The following is a 22,034-nucleotide window of genomic DNA, read 5'->3' as shown; positions in this document are numbered from 1 at the left end:
CTGCTTTTGCGTGATACTTCCCGCGCACCCCTGAGATACACGTACCCTGCTGCTTTTGCGTGTGATACTTCCCGCGCACCCCTGAAATACACGTACCCTGCTGCTTTTGCGTGTGATACTTTCTGTGCACCCCTGGAATACACGTACCCTGCTGTTTTTGCGTGTGATACTTCCTGCGCACCCCTGAAATACACGTACCCTGCTGCTCTTGCGTGTGATACTTCCCGCGCACCCCTGGAATACACGTACCCTGATGGAATCGCATGTGATACTTCCCGCGCACCCCTGAGATACATGTACCCTGCTGCTTTTGCGTGATACTTCCCGCGCACCCCTGAGATACACGTACCCTGCTGCTTTTGCATGTGGAACTTCCCGCGAACCACTGAAATACACGTTCACCGCTTGGCGTTTGCTGTTTGCCAGCCCTGTGAACTGGTCCAGGGTTAGCGCAGCCCTTTGCGATTATTTGGGGATTTTGAAGGCTTTTCCTTGCGCGAGGGCGTTCTTGGGGGCGTAACTGGCGCTGCTGCAGGGTCGCTGCGCCACGCTGCGCCACGGCTGGTTTTGGATGCGAAAATCCATGAATACGATGTGCGCGGAAATTGATTTTAGCGCACGCGGCTGGCGCAAACATTCGCACTGGCACGCTGTGCGCCAGCCGCGTGCAACACTTTTGTGCGAAATTCCATGAATTACCCTGTAGATCTTTACTGGTGCAGAGACAACGGGAGAAATTCGTAGAGAAACAGCACGCTGAAGGAGACAAACCGTGCAGAATGCTTGCTTGGTTGTACAAGAGCGACACACAGCGTCACATGATAGGTCCAGTTGTAGTTGGCGATGGCAGGTTGCATGTAAGACAAGCCGCGATAAATGAGAGTTTTTTAGATTATAAGTCCCTATATGACAGCATCCCGGAAGTGCAGATATCAGATATAGAAGAAGCCATTAAGCAGAAAGAACTCTCCACCTTAGACGCTAGGGCAATTGAACTATTGGAAGCACCCATAACCCTGGATGAGCGGGTGACCTCGATTGGGGAATTCCCTACAGGCAAAACGGCAGGCACCAATGGATTGCCTAGCAACTTTTACAAGGAACACGCTAAGGAGGTGGCACCTCCATTATTGGCAATGCGGAAGTCCTCACGTTATCATTAAGAGAATCCATTATTATATCCCTTCATAAGCCAAATAAAGCAGACACAGATCTTGGGTTGTATAGGCCTCTCTCATTACTTAATCAAGATGGGATGATACTATCAGGGTTTGCTGGAAAATAGATTAAAAGCTTTAATAGCCACACTAATACATCCGGACCAAACAGGATATGTGCCACGGAGGAGCATCACAAGTAACCTGCGTAGGCTACACCATATAATAGACTATACCAGGGACAGCACAGACCAGTATGCCGTGGCTTCACAGGATGCAGTCAAGGCGTTCGATTCAGTCAGATGGCCTTGGTTGTTAGCCACATTAAGGAGGTTTGGGATAGGCCCTAACTATATTAAATGGGTCCAACTATTATATAGCCTGCCGGTAGCCAGAGACAAAACAGATAGCCTAATCTCAGAACAGTGGGCCTTACAGAAGGGCATAAGACAGGGATGTACTTGGTCGCCAATGCTTTTTGTCCTGGCGCTGGAGCCACTGGCTGCCTACCTCCGAAATGAATATAAAGAGGCGGGAATTAACGTAGAGGGCACGTGGCACTTGGTATCCCTATATGCTGATGACATGTTGCTGTACCTACAGCAACCTAAGACTAATCTAGAATATGTGCTAGAAGTGTTGGAACGCTATGTAGAGCTCTCAGGCATCATGGTGAGCACACAGAAGTCGAATCTGTTCCCGTTGGCAGGATATTGTCGTACGATTACAAGATTGTTGCCAGTGCTCCCAATCAAGTGGGTGGTGGACATGTTCAGGTACGTGGGAGTGGAGGTATACCATGACCCTGGGGATGAACATTTACACAACACACTGAAGGTGGTTAAGTGGGCTGTCAAAATCCACAGACTTCTGGGCGAAGCTTCCCCTTTCATTGATTGGTTGAGCCTCGCTCTTGAAGATGGTAGCCATCCCGTGGCCACTGCTTTGCCAACATTCCGTACCATATACCAAAAAGTTTTTTCAAACAACTTGATACATTATGTAGGGTTTTTTGTGGAGCAATGGCAGGTGGAGTCTAGTCCTGACTAAACTGCAAGGTACGCATGGCCAAGGAGATATAAGGGTACCAAACTTTGAGATGTATTATGTGGCAAGCCAGCTGCAATTTGTTTAGACGCCCCATTGTTGCAGCCAGCATGCATCCCATTCTTTCTTAAGGGTATGATTCTTCCTTAAATGTCTCTGTACAACAACAACAAAAGTGACTTGTATGTTATGCAACTCAGCTTCACCTGGTATACTCTCCTGCCAAATCTTTTTTCTTACGCTTCATTTAACAATTTATTTATTTATTTATTGTGTGTGTATTACAAAACTGAACATTTCACACATCAATCATCAACATTAAAATCACTTTAAATCACAATCAATTAATTACATTTGTTTTTTTTGCGTGATTTATAATCAATAAATAATCAGTTAAAACTGTGGACTTTAAAACTATAAAATATGAACAGATCTTAACACTAGCAATCCCAGAGGATCTTATGGATACTACAATATTAAAATATAAAAGATATTAAAACAACAGCAAGTGTACATATTAACAACAAACCACAATGAATGAGTGACCCAAGCAACCTAACAGCTGTGTTTACAAACAGCTTCTGTCATTTTAATATCTAACACACCTAAGAGGAGCGAGGAAGAAAAATAAACCCTTTCTCCTATACCAAAACAATTTTTAAAAATGTTAGTAACCTAATAGAAAGGGAAATTACATTAGTATTAAAGATTAAAGATTCTAATCCATAAATCCTCTTCAAAGTATGCCTGGGCGCAGCGCAGTGTTTTCCAACCACAACACACGCATTATTGGACAAGATACACACAAATGTTTTAAGGTTTCGTCATATAAAGCACAATGTCTGCAGAGGCTTTTCCCTTGAGAGACCTTCCTTCTTCTGCCCAAAACATTCATAGTTGGGAGCAGATTTAACTTTAGCATCAACATTTGGACCCTGAATTCCCTAGACGGATGCCTTGTGACATATGGTGCTGGAGTGTTGTAATTCCTTAGTGTCCAATTAAAATGATAATTAAAGCAACGATATTCCAAAAAAGCAGCCCTAAGCTATATCCACACATATCTAAACATCTTTTGCTTTACTCTGTTAGGATTCGTTGATAATTCGTCCACTGAAGAATCCATTTTAGAAAGAGTCTCTGTGCACCATACATTCGTTTAACAATGCTTACACACTTTGCTTGGTAGGGATTTCCTCTTTTATGCTTAACATGCAAGCTCAGTTTTTCCTGATATACTCTCCTACCAGGGCTTTTCTCTTGTAATTCACTTTCTTTCATGAGCTTTTTTCAACACACGTGCAAACGTCACTGTGACTGGTATACTCCCTTGCCAGGGTTTTTCATTCATGCGTCTCTCTTGTAGCACTTGTAAACTTGTTTCACAATAATATTTGGTGGTGGGCTTCACACTTAATGTCTGCCTATTTTCATTACTATAGGAGGTCATTACAAGTATCCCGGTCTGGGAAAAATGCCAGTAAAACATCTGGTACTACTCTGAGTCTGCTGGTAGGGGCAGTGAACTCAACTGCCGAAAGTTGAGGCTCTACTGCCAGTGATTCAGTAGTTCCCATTCCATAGAGTCCTATGTGACTCCAAGGAATGGGAACTTACTGCCGTTGCGGGCACCCATAATATCCCAGCGACACAGGATATTGTGCACTGGTAACAGTAAGGCGAGTCTACCGATGGGCTACTGGCAGACTCGTAATGAGGCCGTAATGAGGCCCATGTCTTGGTTTGCCTCTTTGCCAATATACATTACTTGTTCTTTGGCTTAGTGTCTCCTTTGGGGTTCTTTTCCCCTGTTATTCTTATTTGTTCCCTGTTCTCCATGGCCTCCTGGACATTTAGCACTCGTCTCTCCCTTACCTGTTTCTTCAGTGTGCAGCGCCCTTAGCGTATCTGTTTCTTTACTGTGTGGCTTTCGGGGAGGCGTTCTTCTCCCCATCCGGTTTGTGGCATTTGGGTTTCTTCGGTGGTTGGCTGCTTCCTCATCGCTTGCTTCCTGGTCGCTTCTCCACTGGGTTATCACTTCCGCAGCTGGCTTCACATCCGGGTATACTGCTCCACACAACAGACAGGCTGGAGTTCTGGCCGAAGGTTTCCTCAGGTAGCGTTACTAGAGCAGCATTATGCCTGTGTCCGCTCACTCCTGTTCTCCTTCCTCTTCGGCAGTCTTGGCTCTTCGGGACTCCTCCAGGTTGTGGTCTCTCTGCCAGCCATGCTGGATGTGCCTTTTAAATGTCCCAACACCTATCAGCGGCTCCCTACAACTAGACTGCAATATGTGCTTCTCACTGCCAGTGATATTTATTGCTCTAAGCAACTTTCTCGTCACAGTACTTTTATTTTCATAGGAATGGTAGTGAGTTTTAGGAAATCTATGCACAACACAAGGGAAGATATCATTGGTTTCTCTGGGTGGTAGAAGGGAGTTATGGCAATAAGCCATTAAGGCATGGGGAACAGAAGGGGCATCCCTAAAAGGGAGAGGGGGATACCATGTTCCATCTGATGAAGCATCACCCCCTTGAAGGTCACCACCCCAATGAGATGCTCCTGCATGTAGCTGCCCCTACGTTCAGGATCAGGTAGCGGCTGCCGTCCCCTGGCCATACGGGAAGAGGGCACCATTGGGATAGGAGTGATGGCATCATCAGATTCATCATCTAGTTATGTGTCCCATTCCAGGCTCTTTCACTCTAGGAGTTAAAAGAGGAATAAGGAAGGGTCAGTTGTTACTATTTCTTAAGACATCTGCTTCCTCACGAGGACTAAGTCTAGATCCCCCTATCAGAAAGGAAACCCACTTTTTCATTAGGAGGTTTATCCCTATGGGCTCTCACTTTTATTGGTGTTTTCCAGGAAACTCATTGGTCAAATTGGGGAAGATCACCTACTATTTATAACTAATGGAGCTGATACATTGGGAATTATTGCCATTTTAAACGGGGGCTCTTTTTCCAGAATTGTATTGGGGTTGTGATGTAAAGTGCTGTCAGAAGTGGCCAGTGAAGGTTTGGTGTCTGGCGCGGCTTGACAGACATTTCCGCGTTGCGTTTTATCTGTAGCTATGTTGCCTGGTTATTTCCTCTGTGCTTCCTTTAGTCCACTGAGTTTTCTGAAGCACAGCTCTGCACGGCACGGCATAGAGGTCAGAATTTACCCGCAAAATTAGCAAATTTACTGTGATTGGCGCCTGCACCTAGAATACATGGAGCATGGTAGTCTGGTTCTGATCTGCATCTATATATGACTTGCAGCATATTGTGGACCTGGAGGGCAGGACATTTTTCCGGCACGCCGTCTGGTGACTGTTCAGGAAATATAATATAACAAACATATCTTGTGCTTTGTGTGCTAGTGTTGTAGTGGGCAAGTTGAGCAGTCGGCATGCTTGTGGTTGGCGTGGATTTTGACCTTGTCTAATGTAAATACTGAAGCCGACTGTTAGGCAGAATCCTGTGCAGTGCTACACACAATTAAGACTACAGGTGGCAATACAAGTTTTACCTTTGGTACAAGCCTGTACTACTATGTCAGAGTGGTAGCAGTGGCGGAGCAGCCAGGCTTATCTCAAGAGTATATGAGCAGTAGCAGAGATTACACAAAGGGACCACCATTACTGTGACTCAAGCAAACACTGACTCAAGGTTTCAGGTAAAAAAATATAAGTACATTTATTTTTAAACCATTATTTATTAACACAACACTTCTATTAAACTCAAATAAAAACCACATGTTAAATATACTACAACTAACCAATTCACTTTGTACAGTAAGTCTCAAGGTAAGTACCGTGTGTTTGAATGAACCAGTGTTATGAACAAAACACGTTACCGCGGATATGATTGCGACCACTTTTTCACCGTTCGGTCTACTAAATAAACACGTATCCGTGACATGAAATGCTACCGGGGCAAAAACACACTTAGCACCTGAGATACCCAGAGGGAGTTGGAGGCAAAAATCATAGGCAATATTTTGGTTAGGCAGACAGAAACAAGAAACACTCAGAGACAGGAGTTCAAAAGTCAAAGGGCCAGAGCCAGGGTCGGAAGACACAGGGGCCTATTGCCGAAGATCACAAAGACAAACAGTTCACGATTCCACGTAGCCAAAAGTCCTTCGATATTGTCAATGTTCGGAAGCAAAAGTTATAAGAAGGAGGGAAGACAAGAGCAAGCCTTGGAAAATGGAAGAAAAGGGATTCACCCAGTTTCCTCAAGTAGAACACAGTACCTTGTTCCAATGGTACAGCTGGTGCCCTGGCAGTTGTTCCTGTTGGTTTCCCGCAGACCCACGATTCCTGGAGCTTCGTTGTGAAGGAGGATGTCAGAAGGGGGTCTGCACCACACAGGGATGAAGCCGGCAGCAGCGACGAGGAATAAAAGGTGCGCTCCTTAAAAACAGGAGAAGCTCTTCAGGTGGCTATCCGGACCACTACAGCAGTATGCAGCGATTTCGACCAAGGAAGAGGATCCTCTGGCTGTAGAAGATGAGCTGGGTATCCCCACCAAGATCAAGGGAAGAAGACTCCGGACTGGATCTTCTCTAAGTCGTTGAAGGGAAGATAGCTCGGGACTGCTGCAAGGCTACACCAGGATGGGGTAGTTGCAGCAGCCGTCGTTCTCTCTGCTTTTCTTCGGTTCCTTGTAGTTCCAGTGGCGACTCTCTGACTTCTAGCCCAAGAGACCTGCCTTTTTATGCGAAAACCCCCCATTCACACAGCCTGGCTGTCAATCACCCAGCAGGGGGGTTGTCCCGCCCGGACAACTACAATGGCCAATCATGACAAAGTGTGACTTGGGTTTCCTAGGATACCCTGTGCAGGGGGTGACTACACCCCTCCCTCACATTCAGCCCACCTAGACACCTAGGTGCCTGGTGGAGGGCTTCTGAGTAGGAAGCCCGCCAAAAGACGGTGAACAAAGAAGGCAAACCTAATTTGCAGCGCAAAGTAAAACACAAGTAGGACTTTAACAAAAAGAAATGGCGAATAAACCCAACCGGAAACCAAAAGAATGACGATTTGGTCAAGCGGTTTTATGTTCAAGGCTAATATAATAGCCAAGAACAGTACCACGTTTATCTAATATAATCGTGGTAGAAAAGTTAGGGTAGATACCACTGCCACCAGCCAAGTCTAAATGTTAAAAGAGCGAAACAATGCTCTAGGAGGTACAGATAAAAAGGGATACGAGTTAACTCTTGCCAGTACTCCATGGAAGATGGGGTGTACTGGATCTGTGGTAGATTGATTAAGTAAAGTTAATGGTAACTTTATCCTTTTCTGGGGGATGGTAGTCGCCTCAGAAATGGAGTCAAGGGAAGTCTCAAAGACAACCCTGTGCCACGGCACTGTAGGTGCTGTGTGACACACAAAAAGAAGAGAGCTACTGAAGTGGTGTACTTCAGAGTCCATAATCACAAAAACAGGTAGAAACACATAGCAAAACACAGGTAAGAGTGGGGGAAAAGCTCTCACTCTTACCAAGTTGAAAAAAATTAACTCCAGAAGTCCAGCAAAGCTGCTGGGGGACTCACTAGGTGAGGGAAATTAGCCCTAGATGAGAATTTTCCTAACACTGACTTGACAGAACATCAGCCTTGGAGGCTTGCGGATGCTTGTGATAAACAGAGTGAGTAGAAAAGTTCCTTTATTCGATTTGATATTTGCAGAGCCTCCAGAAAAATAGTGGCTTTGGGTAGGTTTATTGCTGTCTTGCCTCTTGGGTGAATTATTAAGTAACTTTGAATTCTTTTTCAAGGTTGGATTAATAGCAGTACTATTGAAATGAAAAAAGCAGAAAGCACGCAAATATGGTCTGCACAGTGCTACTGCACAGGCAAGTAAACAGCTGAGCAGCTCGGCGGCTTTGTTTCTGCCAGTCAATACTAATTCAGTACCTAAAAAAGGATGTTCCTGCTAATAAAGAAGGTGAAAGTGCAAAAATCACAGATTTTTCAGGTCGGCTGTAATTAACACTTTACCTGCTAACAACAATGCTAATACTGCAATCATTTTGGAATCCCTTGCAAGATTGATGAATGAGATGAGAAGAGACTCTGATGTGAGTATCATGGGTTCTTCCCCTATTGATAACAATAACTCTTTATTGAAGCTGTGCTTGGGACTACGGAAGGATTCGGTTGGTGAAACTAGGCAAACAATGCATTCTGATCCTAAATATAACAACGTGATTGGCACACAAATCTCTGCAATGCCGGAATTTGAATGTCTGGTGTGAAGCTCATCATACTCTCCTGAAAGTGACAGCAATAGTGACTCTGACTATTCCATACAATTTCAACCTCCTGGTTCTACTGCTGATGAAGGTGTGTGTTTGTCATCCACATTGAACGCTATGTCCGCTTCGGTGGATTCTCTATTTACACTCTGTTCCTCTGTTCCAGCATAGCAAATGAACAGAAAATCTGAAACACATTCTAGCCAAAGTTGTTGATATTATTCTGGCAAACTCTGGCCTCTCTTCACTTATTTATTGGTCATTTATATAGCGCCTATAGACTTAACAAGCATTTCAAAGCGCTCCAACACAGGGAGGCAAAACAGAAAAAAACCCAGAAAAAAGACATTCTTAATAGGTATTGGAACATTCAGAATGGGCAAGATGTGTTAGCAGGTACAACACAGAACAAAGAGGAAAACAAACTGTAGACAACATATGACACAATTATTGTTTGTGCCTGACGGTTGATTCAAAATGCAAGAGCTAAACATAGAGAGAGGAGAGAGGGATTGGGGGAGGAGAACGAGAAGACAAAACTGAGAAAAACTATCATAATAGGCCTAATGACATTTCAGATAGTGAAAGTGCTTTAAATATAAAAGAGGGAAGGGGAAGAGGGAGGGGACCAACGGGATAGGTAAGAGGCAAGGATAGTGCAGGACAGGAATGAGTGGAGGGTACACAGATGCATGGTGGGGTGCAGAGATGTTAAAACAACCACATTTGAATGTCCAGTGCACACGGATGCATGGTGGGGTGCAAAGATGTTAAAATAACCAAATTCGAATGTCCAGCACACACAGATACATGGCGGGGTGCAAAGATGTTAAAATAACCAAATTCGAATGTCCAGCGCACACAGATGCATGGCGGGGTGCAAAGATGTGAAAACAACCAAATTCGAATGTCTAGCGCACACAGATGCATAGTGGGCTGCAAAGATGTTAAAACAACCAAATTTGAATGTCCAACATACCAAGATGCATGCTGGGGTGCAAAGATGTTAAAAACAACCAAATACTAAGTCCATCGCATACAGAAGCATGACAAACATACCCATGATCAGGGTAACTCCATGGGGGAGGAGGTGGGTACCCACTGAGCCCTCCAAGGACCAGACAGGCACAGACAGGGCCTTAGAAGTGGGCCTTTGTCAGCGGGGCCGGCATACGCCAGCCGGCTACCCTGATTGGCTCACTTGTGAGGATCACTGGACAATCACTGCAGCATCAGGCTGCGTCGAGGTGAGGGCTGGGCTGCTTTATTGTACGGCGGCCATATTGAAGGTGGTAGATAGTATAGTAAATATAGCCCAGATGGTACAAAATGATTTAAAATGCAGCATGAACACAGATTCTCTGATCTGCATCTATTCAGTTCTCATGTTGCAGTGCAAGCGTTCAATTACCTTGATATTGCATCTCATGAACTTCACAGCCCGCAGGAGGCCTACCTGATGATGACGATAATGCTGCAGGATCCAAAAAACGGACTGGAGCCGCGTGGTTATGGGGAAGGCTCTCTGTGAGCCAGCAGTCGAACATCTTTCCTCTGATGCTAATGCTGGCCTATCTGTCACTGATTTATTTCCCACAATTGTGTCCTCCAAAGCTTTGCCGCATGTGAAGGCCTTCAGTTTGGATACGATTCAATGTTGAATACGCATGACTGGACTAATTGCTCTTGGAGAGGGAAGGGAATAGTTTCTTACCTGTAACTCCATTTCTCCAGCATTGGTATCTTTCATGGATTCACATGCTTAGAATATTCCCCGTCGACAGACTGGGATCCCTCGGTAAGCTTATAAAGCCGTTTCCCATAGGAAAACGTTCAACACTTTCGTGTCATATCTACATCGTTTTGGCCCGCGCATGCACGCCCCACTAGGACGTAGCGGTATAAATGCCGCCCCCCCGCGGCTCCCTTCAGATTTCGACTCCTCCAAAGCAGAATGGGGTGAAACCAAGAACTACAAGACGATTGCATTTAGGGGAGGCCGGCGGGCGCATGTGAATCCATGAAAGATACCAATGCTGGAGAAATGGAGTTACAGGTAAGAAACTATTCCCTTCTCCAGCAATGGATCTTTCATGGATTCACATGCTTAGAATAGAATGCACAGCAGTGATCCTGAAAAAAGGAGGAGGAGGTGTGAATGCAATCTGGCACCCACCCAATCCTGCATACAGCAAATCACGTTTACATAAGATTCGAATTTAAAGTGTGCCACAGTAACTGCGCAGAGCAATATGCATATAAAGCTATAACAGTATACATAAGCATACATTTATATCTATATATATATCCATACATATAAATGTCCAAATCAGCATAGACCCTTCTTGAAAAAGGCCTTACCTTATTGAAATAGATGTCGCAAGACTGCTCTTCCCATTTGTATTTCATCCGCATGCTGTCGTTCGAGGCAGTAGTGGCGGGTAAATGTGTGAGGCACTGTTAGGCAGAAACCTGTGCAGTTCCCTCTGGGACCACTACAAAATATTTAGGACTACAGGTGTTTGGCAGTAAACCCACTTGGTAGCAGTCTGTACCACACAGATTCACTTGGTAGCTGTGGCTGAGCAATCAGACTTCCCTCAAGAAGAGTTAGGCAGTATACAGAGTATTCACAATAGGTCAAAAGAACATAGTAGAACAGGTAAACACTGACCAGAGCTTGGTGTAAAAGAGATATAATTATTTATTTAAAAACCACATCTAGAAATACACCCAGGCAATAGTAGTAAGCAATTCAAAAACACGGTCACTAAAAGATATACACTCCCTTAAAAGAATATTAGACAAGTCTTAAGTAAAGCCCCACTTGATTTCAGACAGCGGTGAGCGCTTGACGTAGATGGCACTCTAATAATTTGTTTTAAAAAAAAGGGAGAGAAAAGCAGAGAATAAATTGGAACAGATCCCAACACCTTTTCACGAACACAACAAGAGAGGAAGGCAAAGTCACACCGTGAGTTTAGAGTCAGTAGGCCGGATCCACTTTAAGAGGATCAAACGAATTGTGTCCAAGGTCACACAGTTGCAGTGCACGAAAGTCTTGAAAAGGTTCAAAAAGAGTTGGACCAAAGAAAGGGACCAGTTAGAAGGTCAAGGCGGCCAGCCCAGTCCAGAAGGTTAAGGGGTTATTATTACCTTGTAGCAATCTTTAGAAAGGGAGGCCTGGTGGACACAGTAAAGTGGTGAGAATACTCCAGCGGGGGCAGTTGTTCCTGGCAGCGGATGCAAGTCAGTGCTTCGTCCGGGGGAAGAGAGGATCTCGTCGGGGAGTAAGACAGGAGTCCGTTGCACTGCCAGCGAAGAAACCAGCCGTGGAGTTCTCAGGTAAAAGGAGTGGTCCTTTTATTCCCGGTCCAGTGGTAAGTGGCTATCCGGTTGCCGGGGTGCTTGGCATGGCCAATTCGACCACTAGCCGGTCTGGGGTGCGAAGAGAAGAAGGTAAACTGGTTGTGCCCACCAGTCAGGGGAAGAAGCCTCTCCAGCCGGGAGATATTCTCTGTCGTCGGGAAGTGGTGAGTCGATTCCGCAGGGCTCCACCTGTGGTGTCATCATGGTAGGTCAGCTCAGCTTCTCCCTCATCGGATTCTCAGGTCCTGTGGCGACTTCTGAAGTTCCAGTCCTCAAAGCCCTGCTTTTATGCAGCATACCCCCATTTACTCAGCACAGCTGTCAATCAAACATGCCAAGGTAACTCAGTCCAGGGTGCCTAAACCCCCTCCCACACACCCGGTGGTACCCAGACAGAGGGGCACCACTTTTGGAGGCTTCTGTGGAGAAGCCCGCCAAAAAGTGGAACAAAGGGCTCGACTTGGGTTGGAGTCACAGAAGAGAACACAAATGCCATTTTAGAATCGAGCCCTGGCAAAAAATACCAACCGGCGAATTAATATTAATTAAATAAACCGGCGGTATGTTCGAGGCTATGAGAATTAAATAATTAAAGTTGGTAGCCACGAACAAATGGGAAAATCCCATAGGAATATATTTGCGGTCGAATATAAAAAGTAGTATCCACTGCCACCAGCCAAAACTCGATCAGGGGGGACGGAGACGTGCCCCCACGACTAACAGACCCCGGGGCAATCGAATTGTCCTGACCAGTACGTCCCCAATATGATGGTTTGTACTGGTGTCTGTTAATAATTTGGGACTAGTAAAGCCAATGGTGACTTTACATGCCCTGGGAGACAGTAGTCGGTCCCAGGGTATGGAGTCTATGGCGGGGTGTCACTATGACACCCCTGTGTTACTGCACGGAGGGTGCTGTGTAACACACATAGTAAAAACACATGAGACCCTATGGAGTAAAGGACCCTATAGCCCATAAAACACATTAACATTCAAAGGAATACAATAAATCATGTCCAAGAGTGTGAGGAAAAAGAGTCTCACCTTGGCAGGAGAAAAAAACAAACTCCAGAAATCCAGCAAAGCTGCTGGGGGACTCACTAGGTTAGGAAATTCAGCCTAAAGAGAGAATTCTCCCTAACACTAGCCCCCCCCCCAGACTAAGGGACAGGAGGATTTAATCCACTCCTGGATGAATCTCATACCTCTAGTCGATGACATACATCCTAGAGAGACCATCAGCATTTTGTTGGTGACAATGTGATCAATGGTGAAATCAAACCCTTGCAGGCAGATTGACCATCTCAATAGTTTTGGGTTTTGCCCTTTCATTTGCATTAACCATCTCAAGGGTTGGTGGTCAGTCTGAATGACAAAAGTAGAACCATACAAGTATGGCCTAAACTTCTTCAGAGCCCACACAATAACAAAACACTCTCGTTCAATGGTTGCCCACCTTGTTTCAGGGTCCTTCAGTTTTCTACTGATGTAGCAAATGGGGTGCTCCCTACCTTTCCCATCCAGTTGACTAAGGACTGCACCTATTCCTACATTTGAAGCATCTGTTTGCACAATGAAAGTTTGGTGATAGTCAGGAGCTCTGAGTACTGGGGCTTGGCAAAGAGCCTTTTTCAGGGTTTCAAAGGCCTGATTGCATTCCTCATTCCACCTAACCTTTTTAGGGAATTTAGGAGAGGAGATGACATTCAGTGGAGAAGCTATGGACCCATAGTTCTCAATGAAATTCCTGTAGTAACCAGTGAGACCTAATAAGGCTCTCACCTGGGTCTGAGTAGTAGGTGTTGTCCAATTTTGCACAGCTTCAATCTTACTGGGCAAAGGCCTTATTTCTCCACCTCCTACCTCATGTCCAAGGTAGACCACTTTACTCTGTCCAATCTGGCATTTACTTGCCTTTATGGTCAGATTGGCCTTTCTAAGAGCCTGCAAAACATCTCTCAGGTGGTCCACATGTTCTTCCCAGGAATTGCTGAACACTGCTATGTCATCCAAGTATGCCATGCAGAAGTCCTCCATCCCATTCAGAACCTGGTTTACAATCCTTTGAAAAGTAGCAGGTGCATTTTTCAATCCAAAAGGCATAACCTTAAACTGGTATAAGCCAACTCGGGTAGAAAATGCAGTTTTCTCCTTGGCATGGTCTGTCAGGAATATTTGCCAATAGCCTGACGTCAAGTCAAATGTGTTGAGGAACTTGGCTGCACCAAGTCTATCTACCAACTCATCTGTCCTTGGCAAAGGGTGGGCATCAGTCTTAGTGACTGCATTAAGAGCTCTGTAATCCACACAGAATCTAAGTTCTTTAGATCCTGCCTTTGGTACTAACACAACTGGGCTAGACTATGGACTAGTAGAGGGCTCTATTACCCCGAGATCAAGCATCTTGTTGACCTCACCTTTGATGTGGGTTCTTACATTTTCTGACATTCGATATCCTCTGCTTTTGACTGGCAGACAGTCACCAGTGAGTATGTCATGCTGTCCCCAAGGGGTCAAGCCTGGTGAAAGTGAGAACAGAGAGGCAAACTGATTTAACATAGATTTGCACTCTTCCTGTTGCTCAGGTGTCAGATTTGAAGAGAGATTTACTCCTTCAATCTTTTCGTCTAAAAGTAAGCCTCTGGGGAGATCAGGAAGAGCTTCACTCTCTTCTTCTTCTTCCTCTGATGATGCTAGAAGCAAAGCTCCTACATCAGGTCTGGAGACATACGCTTTTAGTCTGTTGGTGTGGAAGACTGTTGGAGCCTCCTTGGGGTTGCCCAACTCCACCAGATTGTTGACCTCTCCAAGTTTACCCACAACTTTGAAGGGTCCCATCCATTTGTCTTGCAAGGCCATCTGCCTTGTTGGAATCATAACGAGAACTAGCTGGTCCTGAGTAAACTCAACCACGTTAGCCTTTTAGTCATGCCAGTGCTTGACCAATGCTTGTCCAGCTTTCAAGTTATCACTTGCTTCTGCCATCATTTGTGACATTCTCCTTCGGAGACCTATCACATAGTCAGTCACTCTGACTGGCTTGGGAGAAGGAGCACTCTCCAACCCCTCCTTGATCAGGGCCAATGGACCTCTTACCGGATGACCATAAAGAAGTTCAAAGGGAGAATAAGCTACTCCCTCCTGAGGGACTTCTCTATAAGCAAAGAGAAGGCATGGCAGTAGAAGGTCCCACTTTCATTTAAGGGGGTCCTCTAAAGCACCTATCATGCTGTTCATGGTTCTGTTGAACCTTTCAACCAGCCCATTTGTCTGAGGGTGGTATGCGGTTGAGAACTTGTAAGTAACTCTGCAGGTTTTCCACATGGCTTTCATGTAGTGGGACATAAAATTCGACTCCCTGTCAGAGATTACTTCCTTAGGAAACCCAACCCTGGTAAAAATACCAAGGAGGGCCTTAGCCACAGCCGGAGCTGTAACAGTCCTCATAGGAATTGCCTCAGGGTATCTAGTAGCATGGTCTACTACAACAAGTATAAACATGTTGCCTGAGGAAGTTGGAGGATCAAGGGGACCAACAATGTCAATCCCTACTCTCTCAAATGGGACTCCCACAACTGGGAGAGGCACTAAAGGTGCCACATTCTTGGAGCCAACCTTAACAGAAGTCTGGCAGGTGTAGCAGCTCCTGCAGTATTTATCTACTTCAGCCCCCATCTTTGGCCAATAAAAGTAGAGTGAGAGCCTTTCCTTAGTCTTCTTGAAACTCAAGTGACCAGCCAAAGGAATCTCATGGGCTAACTGCAAGAACGGTTGTCTGTTCTCTTGGGGTACTACAAGTCGTTTGTTGTCCCCAGGTGCAGACTCTGTTGGTTCACTGTAGAAGAGGCCATCTTCCCAGTGTAACCTATATTTCCCAGGCTCTTGCCCTTCAGCCTGAGCATCTGCCTGGTGGCGAAGACCTTCCAGAGTTGGACATTCTCTCTGTCCCTTACTGAAGTCTGCCCTGTTGGGTCTACATTCTGCCAATAAAGACTGCAGCTTAGGATGGGCGACAGGATCCAGATCTCCAATTAGTTCCTGGCCTTCCACAAGCTCTTCTTCAGAGTCTAGTTCAACCACACAGGGTTGTACCTCCCTCTCAGCCTCAGATGGAGGGGGAGTTACTGGTGTAACTTTGGACAACCTAGGGGAAGTCCTTGTTGGCTGCACTGGAGTGCTGGCTGTGAGGTTCTTTTTAGAAGTCTTAGGTTACCCTTTTGCTTCTAGTTTCTTAGAGACAGCAGCTGACATCGCCAGTGGAGCAGGCGTGATCTCTTTCTTCATCATCTCCTTGGGAGTACCTCTCATGGTTCTCTCCCTTGCAGGTCTGGTGAGCTCCTGTAACCTTTTACTAGGAGGTCTGGGGGTATGTGACACTACTCCAAGAGTTTTCAAGTCATTACCCAGCAGAACCCTTCCTGGCACCCCACTTTGTATGCTGACAGGTATCTTCACAGTCATGTTGTAACACTGGATGAGAACTGGTAATTGGGGAAGCATCTGCACAGGCCCTACAGCTAACTTGGTGAAGCGTTTGGGTGCCTTAGCAACATCCTCAGCCTGAAAAAACAATTTGTTCACCACAGTTATGCTGGCCCCAGTGTCCCTAATGGCAGGAGTCTCCTGACCATTCACCTGGACACTGTGCTTATAATACTCTTTAGTATTACCCGGGATAGAATTATAGACATCTAAGTTATGTTGTTCCCACAGACCCAGAGACACTAAAGAAACACTGGCTGAGACTCCAATGGGTTCATAAGCCAGTAATAGAAAGTTTCCACTTGCCATTTGTACTTCCTCCTCTGGAGGGAAGGCTAAGGAGACAAGCTGGGCCCCTGAAGGTTTACCCTTACATCTGAGATCTCCTTTCACATGGTCAGTAGAGCCACAAACAAAGCATTTACCAAATGCTTTCTGGAATGGTGGCTTGTTCTGACCTCCTTCTGGTTTGGCACCAGGAGGTACACTAGCCTGATTTGGTTTCCCTTGCGGCTTACCCTTTTGGTTTTGTTTGGGGACCTCTTTGGAATTGGAATTATTAGAATTCTCTTTGGAGTCCTTTTTTGGCTGTTTTCCCTCATCCTTTTTCCGAGCAGCCCCAGAATCCTTGTGAGTGGCCCTGTTGGCAACCCACAAGTCAGCAGCCTTAGCTAACTTCCTGGAATCTAATTCCTTTGAATCAGCCAAGTGCTGTCTGAGCTCAGGAGAGCAGGCATCATAAATCGACTCCAACATTACAAGATTCTTCATTCCTTCATAAGTGTTAACTCTGTAACCCTTAATCCATCCCTCTAAGTTTTTCAAACTTTCACTCACCCAGGTAGCCCAAGGGATACCATCATGCTTTTTGAGGGTCCTAAACCTCTTAAGGTACTGGGAAGGGGTCTTCCCAAATCTAGCTATTAAAGCTAGCTTCACACATTCATAATCCTTCTTATCCACCTCCCCCAACTCCATTACCACATCAGTTGCAACAGGGGGAAGCCTAGAGAACAACCAGGGAAGTAACTCATTCCCTCTGATGTCCTGGAGCCCATGATTATACTCAAACATTTTTAACCAATCCAACACATCCAACCTAGGTTCATACATACTCACTAATTCCTTAGGCATCCAGGGTCTTTTGGGACTGGAACTCCTAGAAGAACCAGAGGAGAGAGAAGCATTTTCCACAGACAACTTTTTTCATTTCTAGTTCATGATTAAGCTCTATTTCTCTGAGTCTGAACTCAGCTTGCTTCTGCTCAGCCTGGACATTCATTCTTCTGAACTGTAGCTCTTGGTTTCTTTCAGATTTAGCAATAAAACGTTTGTACTCTAATTCAAGCTTCATTTTTTCAAGTTCAAAATAAGCAGGGTTACATGTGGGACCTGGTATAGGCCCAGTAGGTACAGTAGGTAAGGCAGACAGAGGCTCAGAGTAGCTAACTTCATTAGGTTCACTTTCCTCTTCTGACTCATTATCACGACTTTGATTCAGATCAATACCATCACTGTTTTCTCGATTTGCTGGGGGGGTAGATTCCTCTGTAACACCCAGACTTTGGTTTTCTAACAATCTTTCGATAAGTTCCATTTTCTTGCCCTTCTCAGAGAGATTCTTATGTCTACACAGTACTTTTAAGCAATCAGCAGTTTTGGCAGACAATGATTCTAGGGTATAACTCTCCATATCAGACATAGTTAGAAAATCAGCTTTTTAGTGCTAAACTCTGTGGTTAGTTGTCCTAAAGTGTTCCAAAAGCACTCTAAAGTGTATACTCAATACAAATCCCACCGCTGTACACCAGTGTTAGGCAGAAACCTGTGCAGTTCCCTCTGGGACCACTGCAAAAGATTTAGGACTACAGGTGTTTGGCAGTAAACCCACTTGGTAGCAGTCTGTACCACACAGATTCACTTGGCAGCTGTGGCTGAGCAGTCAGACTTCCCTCAAGAAGAGTTAGGCAGTATACAGAGTATTCACAATAGGTGAAAAGAACACAATAGAACAAGTAAACACTGACTAGAGCTTGGTGTAAAAGAGATATAATTATTTATTTAAAAACCACATCTAGAAATACACACAGGCACTAGTAGTAAGCAATTCAAAAACACGGTCACTAAAAGATATACACTTCCTTAAAAGAATATTAGACAAGTCTTAAGTAAAGCCCCACTTATTTTCAGACAGCGGTGAGCGCTTGACTTAGATGGCACTCTAATAATTTGTTTTTAAAAAAAGGGAGAGAAAAGCAGAGAATAAATTGGAACAGATCCCAACACCATTTCACGAACACAACAAGAGAGGAAGGCAAAGTCACACCGTGAGTTTAGAGTCAGTAGGCCGGATCCACTTTAAGAGGATCAAACGAATTGTGTCCAAGGTCACACAGTTGCAGTGCACGAAAGTATTGAAAAGGTTCAAAAGGAGTTGGACCAAAGAAAGGGACCAGTTAGAAGGTCAAGGCGGCCAGCCCAGTCCAGAAGGTTAAGGGGTTATTATTACCTTGTAGCAATCTTTAGAAAGGGAGGCCTGGCGGACACGGTACCTTAAAGTGGTGAGAATACTTCAGCGGGGGCAGTTGTTCCTGGCAGCGGATGCAAGTCCGGGGGAAGAGAGGATCTCGTCGGGGAGGAAGACAGGAGTCCGTTGCACTGCCAGAGAAGAAACCAGCCGCAGAGTTCTCAGGTAAAAGGAGCGGTCCTTTTATTCGGGGTCTAGGTAAGTGGCTATCCGGTTGCCGGGGTGCTTGGCACGGGCAATTCGACCACTAGCCGGTCTGGGGTGCGAAGAGAAGAAGGTAAACTGGTTGTGCCCACCAGTCAGGGGAAGAAGCCTCTCCAGCTGGGAGATCTTCTCTGTCGTCGGGAAGTGGTGAGTCGATTCCGCAGGGCTCCACCGGTGGTGTCGTCGTGGTAGGTCGGCTCAGCTTCTCTCTCGTCGGATTCTCAGGTCCTGTGGGGACTTCTGAAGTTCCAGTCCCCAAAGCCCTGCTTTTATGCAGCATACCCCCATTCACTCAGCCTAGCTGTCAATCAAACATGCTAAGTGGTGAGCCGGCCGGCTCACCACTTGGGCCAATCACACAAGAGTGCGACTTGAGTTACCAAGGTAACTCAGTCCAGGGTGCCTAAACCCCCTCCCACACCCCCTGTGGTACCCAGACAGAGTGGCACCACTTTTGGAGGCTTCTGTGGAGAAGCCCGCCAAAAAGTGGAACAAAGGGCTCGACTTGGGTTGGAATCACAGAAGAGAACACAAACGCCATTTTAGAATCGAGTCCTGGCAAAAAATACCAACCGGCGAATTAATATTAATTAAATAAACCGGCAGTATGTTCGAGGCTATGAGAATTAAATAATTAAAGTTGTTAGCCTCGAACAAATGGGAAAATCCCATAGGAATATATTCGCGGTCGAATATAAAAAGTAGTATCCACTGCCACCAGCCAAAACTCGATCAGGGGGGACGGAGAAATGCCCCCTCAACTAACAGACCCCGGGGCAATCGAATTGTCCCGACCAGTACGTCCACAATATGATGGTTTGTACTGGTGTCTGTTAATAATTTGGGACTAGTAAAGCCAATGGTGACTTTACATGCCCTGGGAGACAGTAGTCGGTCCCAGGGTATGGAGTCTATGGTGAGGTGTCACTATGACACCCCTGTGTTACTGCACGGAGGGTGCTGTGTAACACACATAGTAAAAACACATGAGACCCTACGAAGTAAAGGACCCCATAGCCCATAAAACACATTAACATTCAAAGGAATACCACAAATCATGTCCAAAAGTGTGAGGAAAAAGAGTCTCACTCTTGGCAGGAGAAAACAACAAACTCCAGAAATCCAGCAAAGCTGCTAGGGGACTCACTAGGTTAGGAAACTCAGCCTAAAGAGAGAATTCTCGCTAACAGGCACTGACCATGCTGCCACCTGGCAAATGTCTGTCAGTGGTACCCTTCCCACAACGCCGTCGACGATGAAGTCGCCCTGGTTGAATGAGCTCTCGGACGTCCTTGTAGCGGTTTTCCCGCTTTTGAATGACAGAAGGCAATCGTCGACGAGAGCCATCGGGCCAGTCCCTGTTTTGAAATTGCCTTCCCTTTTGCCAAAGGGCCATATGCAACGAAGAGTTGCTGCGTAGATCGAAGTTGTTGAGTTTGATGAAGATAACATTTTAGAGCTCTCTTGACGTCCAAGGTATGTAGGACCTTTTCCGCAGCAGATGAAGGGGTCGCGAAGAAGGTGGACAGGACAATGGATGAGTGCTCATGATAAGTTGTAGGAACTTTTGGGATGAAACAAGGACTTGTTGACCGAATCACTTTGTCCTTGAAAAATCTGAGGTACGGAGGGTCTATGACCAACGCTTGCAACTCCGAGATCCGTCTAGCTGATGTTATAGCTATTAGAAAAGCCACTTTCCATGACAAGAACTTCATCGACGATGTGGCCATTGGCTCAAAGGGTGGTTTCATTAACCCTGCTAGCACTATATTCAGGCTCCACGTTGGTGGAAAACGTTTAACCGGTGGGAATGTCCGGAACAAACCTCTCATGAAGTGTTTCACTAACCTGTCACTAAACAAGGGAGATGACTTCCTTCTTCCTGTGAACCTAGAGATGGCCGCCAGGTGAACCTTTAGTGATGAAAAGGACAATCTGCTTTTTGCTAGGTGTAGTAGGTACGGAAGAAGCTGTTCCGGAGTAACCCTCAGAGGTTGCACTCCTGTCTGTCCTTGACACCACGCACAGAATCTTCTCCACTTACACCTGTAGGACTTGTTGGTGGAAAGGGATTGTAAGATCCTCCGACAGTCCGAGGAAATGTTCAAGGCACCAAATTCTGAAAAGTCAGGAGCCAAGCTGTGAGATTGAGACTGTCTGGATTGTGATGGCACACTGTTCCCTCGTCCCGGGACAGGAGGTTGGGAACCTTCGGGAACGTTATCGGATGATCCGCTGACAGGTGAAGCAGGTCGGAAAACCACGGCTGCCTCGGCGAACACGGTGCCACCAGGATGACTCGGCACCTGTACCTGCGTATCCACTGCAGAGTTCTCTGTATCAGAGGAAACGGAGGGATGGCATAGAGGAACTTGTCCGTCCACGGGAAGGAGAACGCTTCTCCCAGCGAACATTCCTGTGGCCACCTGCTGGCATACATCTCGCACTTCTTGTTCCTCTTCGTGGCAAAGAGATCCAGCGGAGGCCGCCCCCATTTCTCGAAGACCTTTGACAATTGACCAGTGTCTATTTCCCACTCGTGAATCTGGTCCATATTTCTGCTGAGCGAGTCTGCCTGTTCGTTCCTTACTCCCGGAAGGTGATGAGCTACGATGGATATATCGTGTTTCAGAGCCCAGTGCCACACCTTCTGAGCTTTGATGGAAAGGGTTCTGGATCGTGAGCCGCCTTGCTTCCTCAAGTAAAACATTGCCGTGGTGTTGTCCGTCAAAACTCTCACTGTGGACCCTCTGATGTGAGGCAGGAACACCCTCAGGGCTCAGCGCACTGCTCTTAGTTCCAGAACGTTGATGTGTAGGAGAGATTCCCTCTGAGACCAACGGCCTTGTGTTTGCAGAGTGCCCATGTGTGTCCCCCAGACAGTTAGGGACGCGTCATTCACTATGGTTAACCGAAACTCCGGCTCCTGTAGGGGTACTCCTTTGGATAGATTCTGGACGCTTTTCCACCACTGAAGAGCTAATAGGA

At 45.9% G+C, this 22,034-nt stretch overlaps 1 protein-coding gene across 1 annotated transcript in view; it reads right to left on the bottom strand.

Annotated features, from left to right (window-relative positions):
- The window catches only part of LOC138448075 (volume-regulated anion channel subunit LRRC8C-like), a 102,051-nt gene extending 80,451 nt beyond the window's left edge, over positions 1–21,600 (bottom strand). The window contains exon 1 of the mRNA XM_069604616.1: positions 21,359–21,600. Within this exon, the coding sequence (XP_069460717.1) occupies positions 21,359–21,600 (242 nt within the window). The remainder of the gene's footprint in view (positions 1–21,358) is intronic.
- Positions 21,601–22,034: the final 434 nt, after the last annotated feature.

Source organism: Ambystoma mexicanum, chromosome 3q (assembly GCF_040938575.1).
Source record: "Ambystoma mexicanum isolate Mex_15411 chromosome 3q, UKY_AmexF1_1, whole genome shotgun sequence".
In the NCBI taxonomy this organism is placed as follows: domain Eukaryota; kingdom Metazoa; phylum Chordata; class Amphibia; order Caudata; family Ambystomatidae; genus Ambystoma; species Ambystoma mexicanum.
Note: the sequence above shows the minus strand (reverse complement) of the source record. Positions and strands in the feature narration are given on the sequence as shown.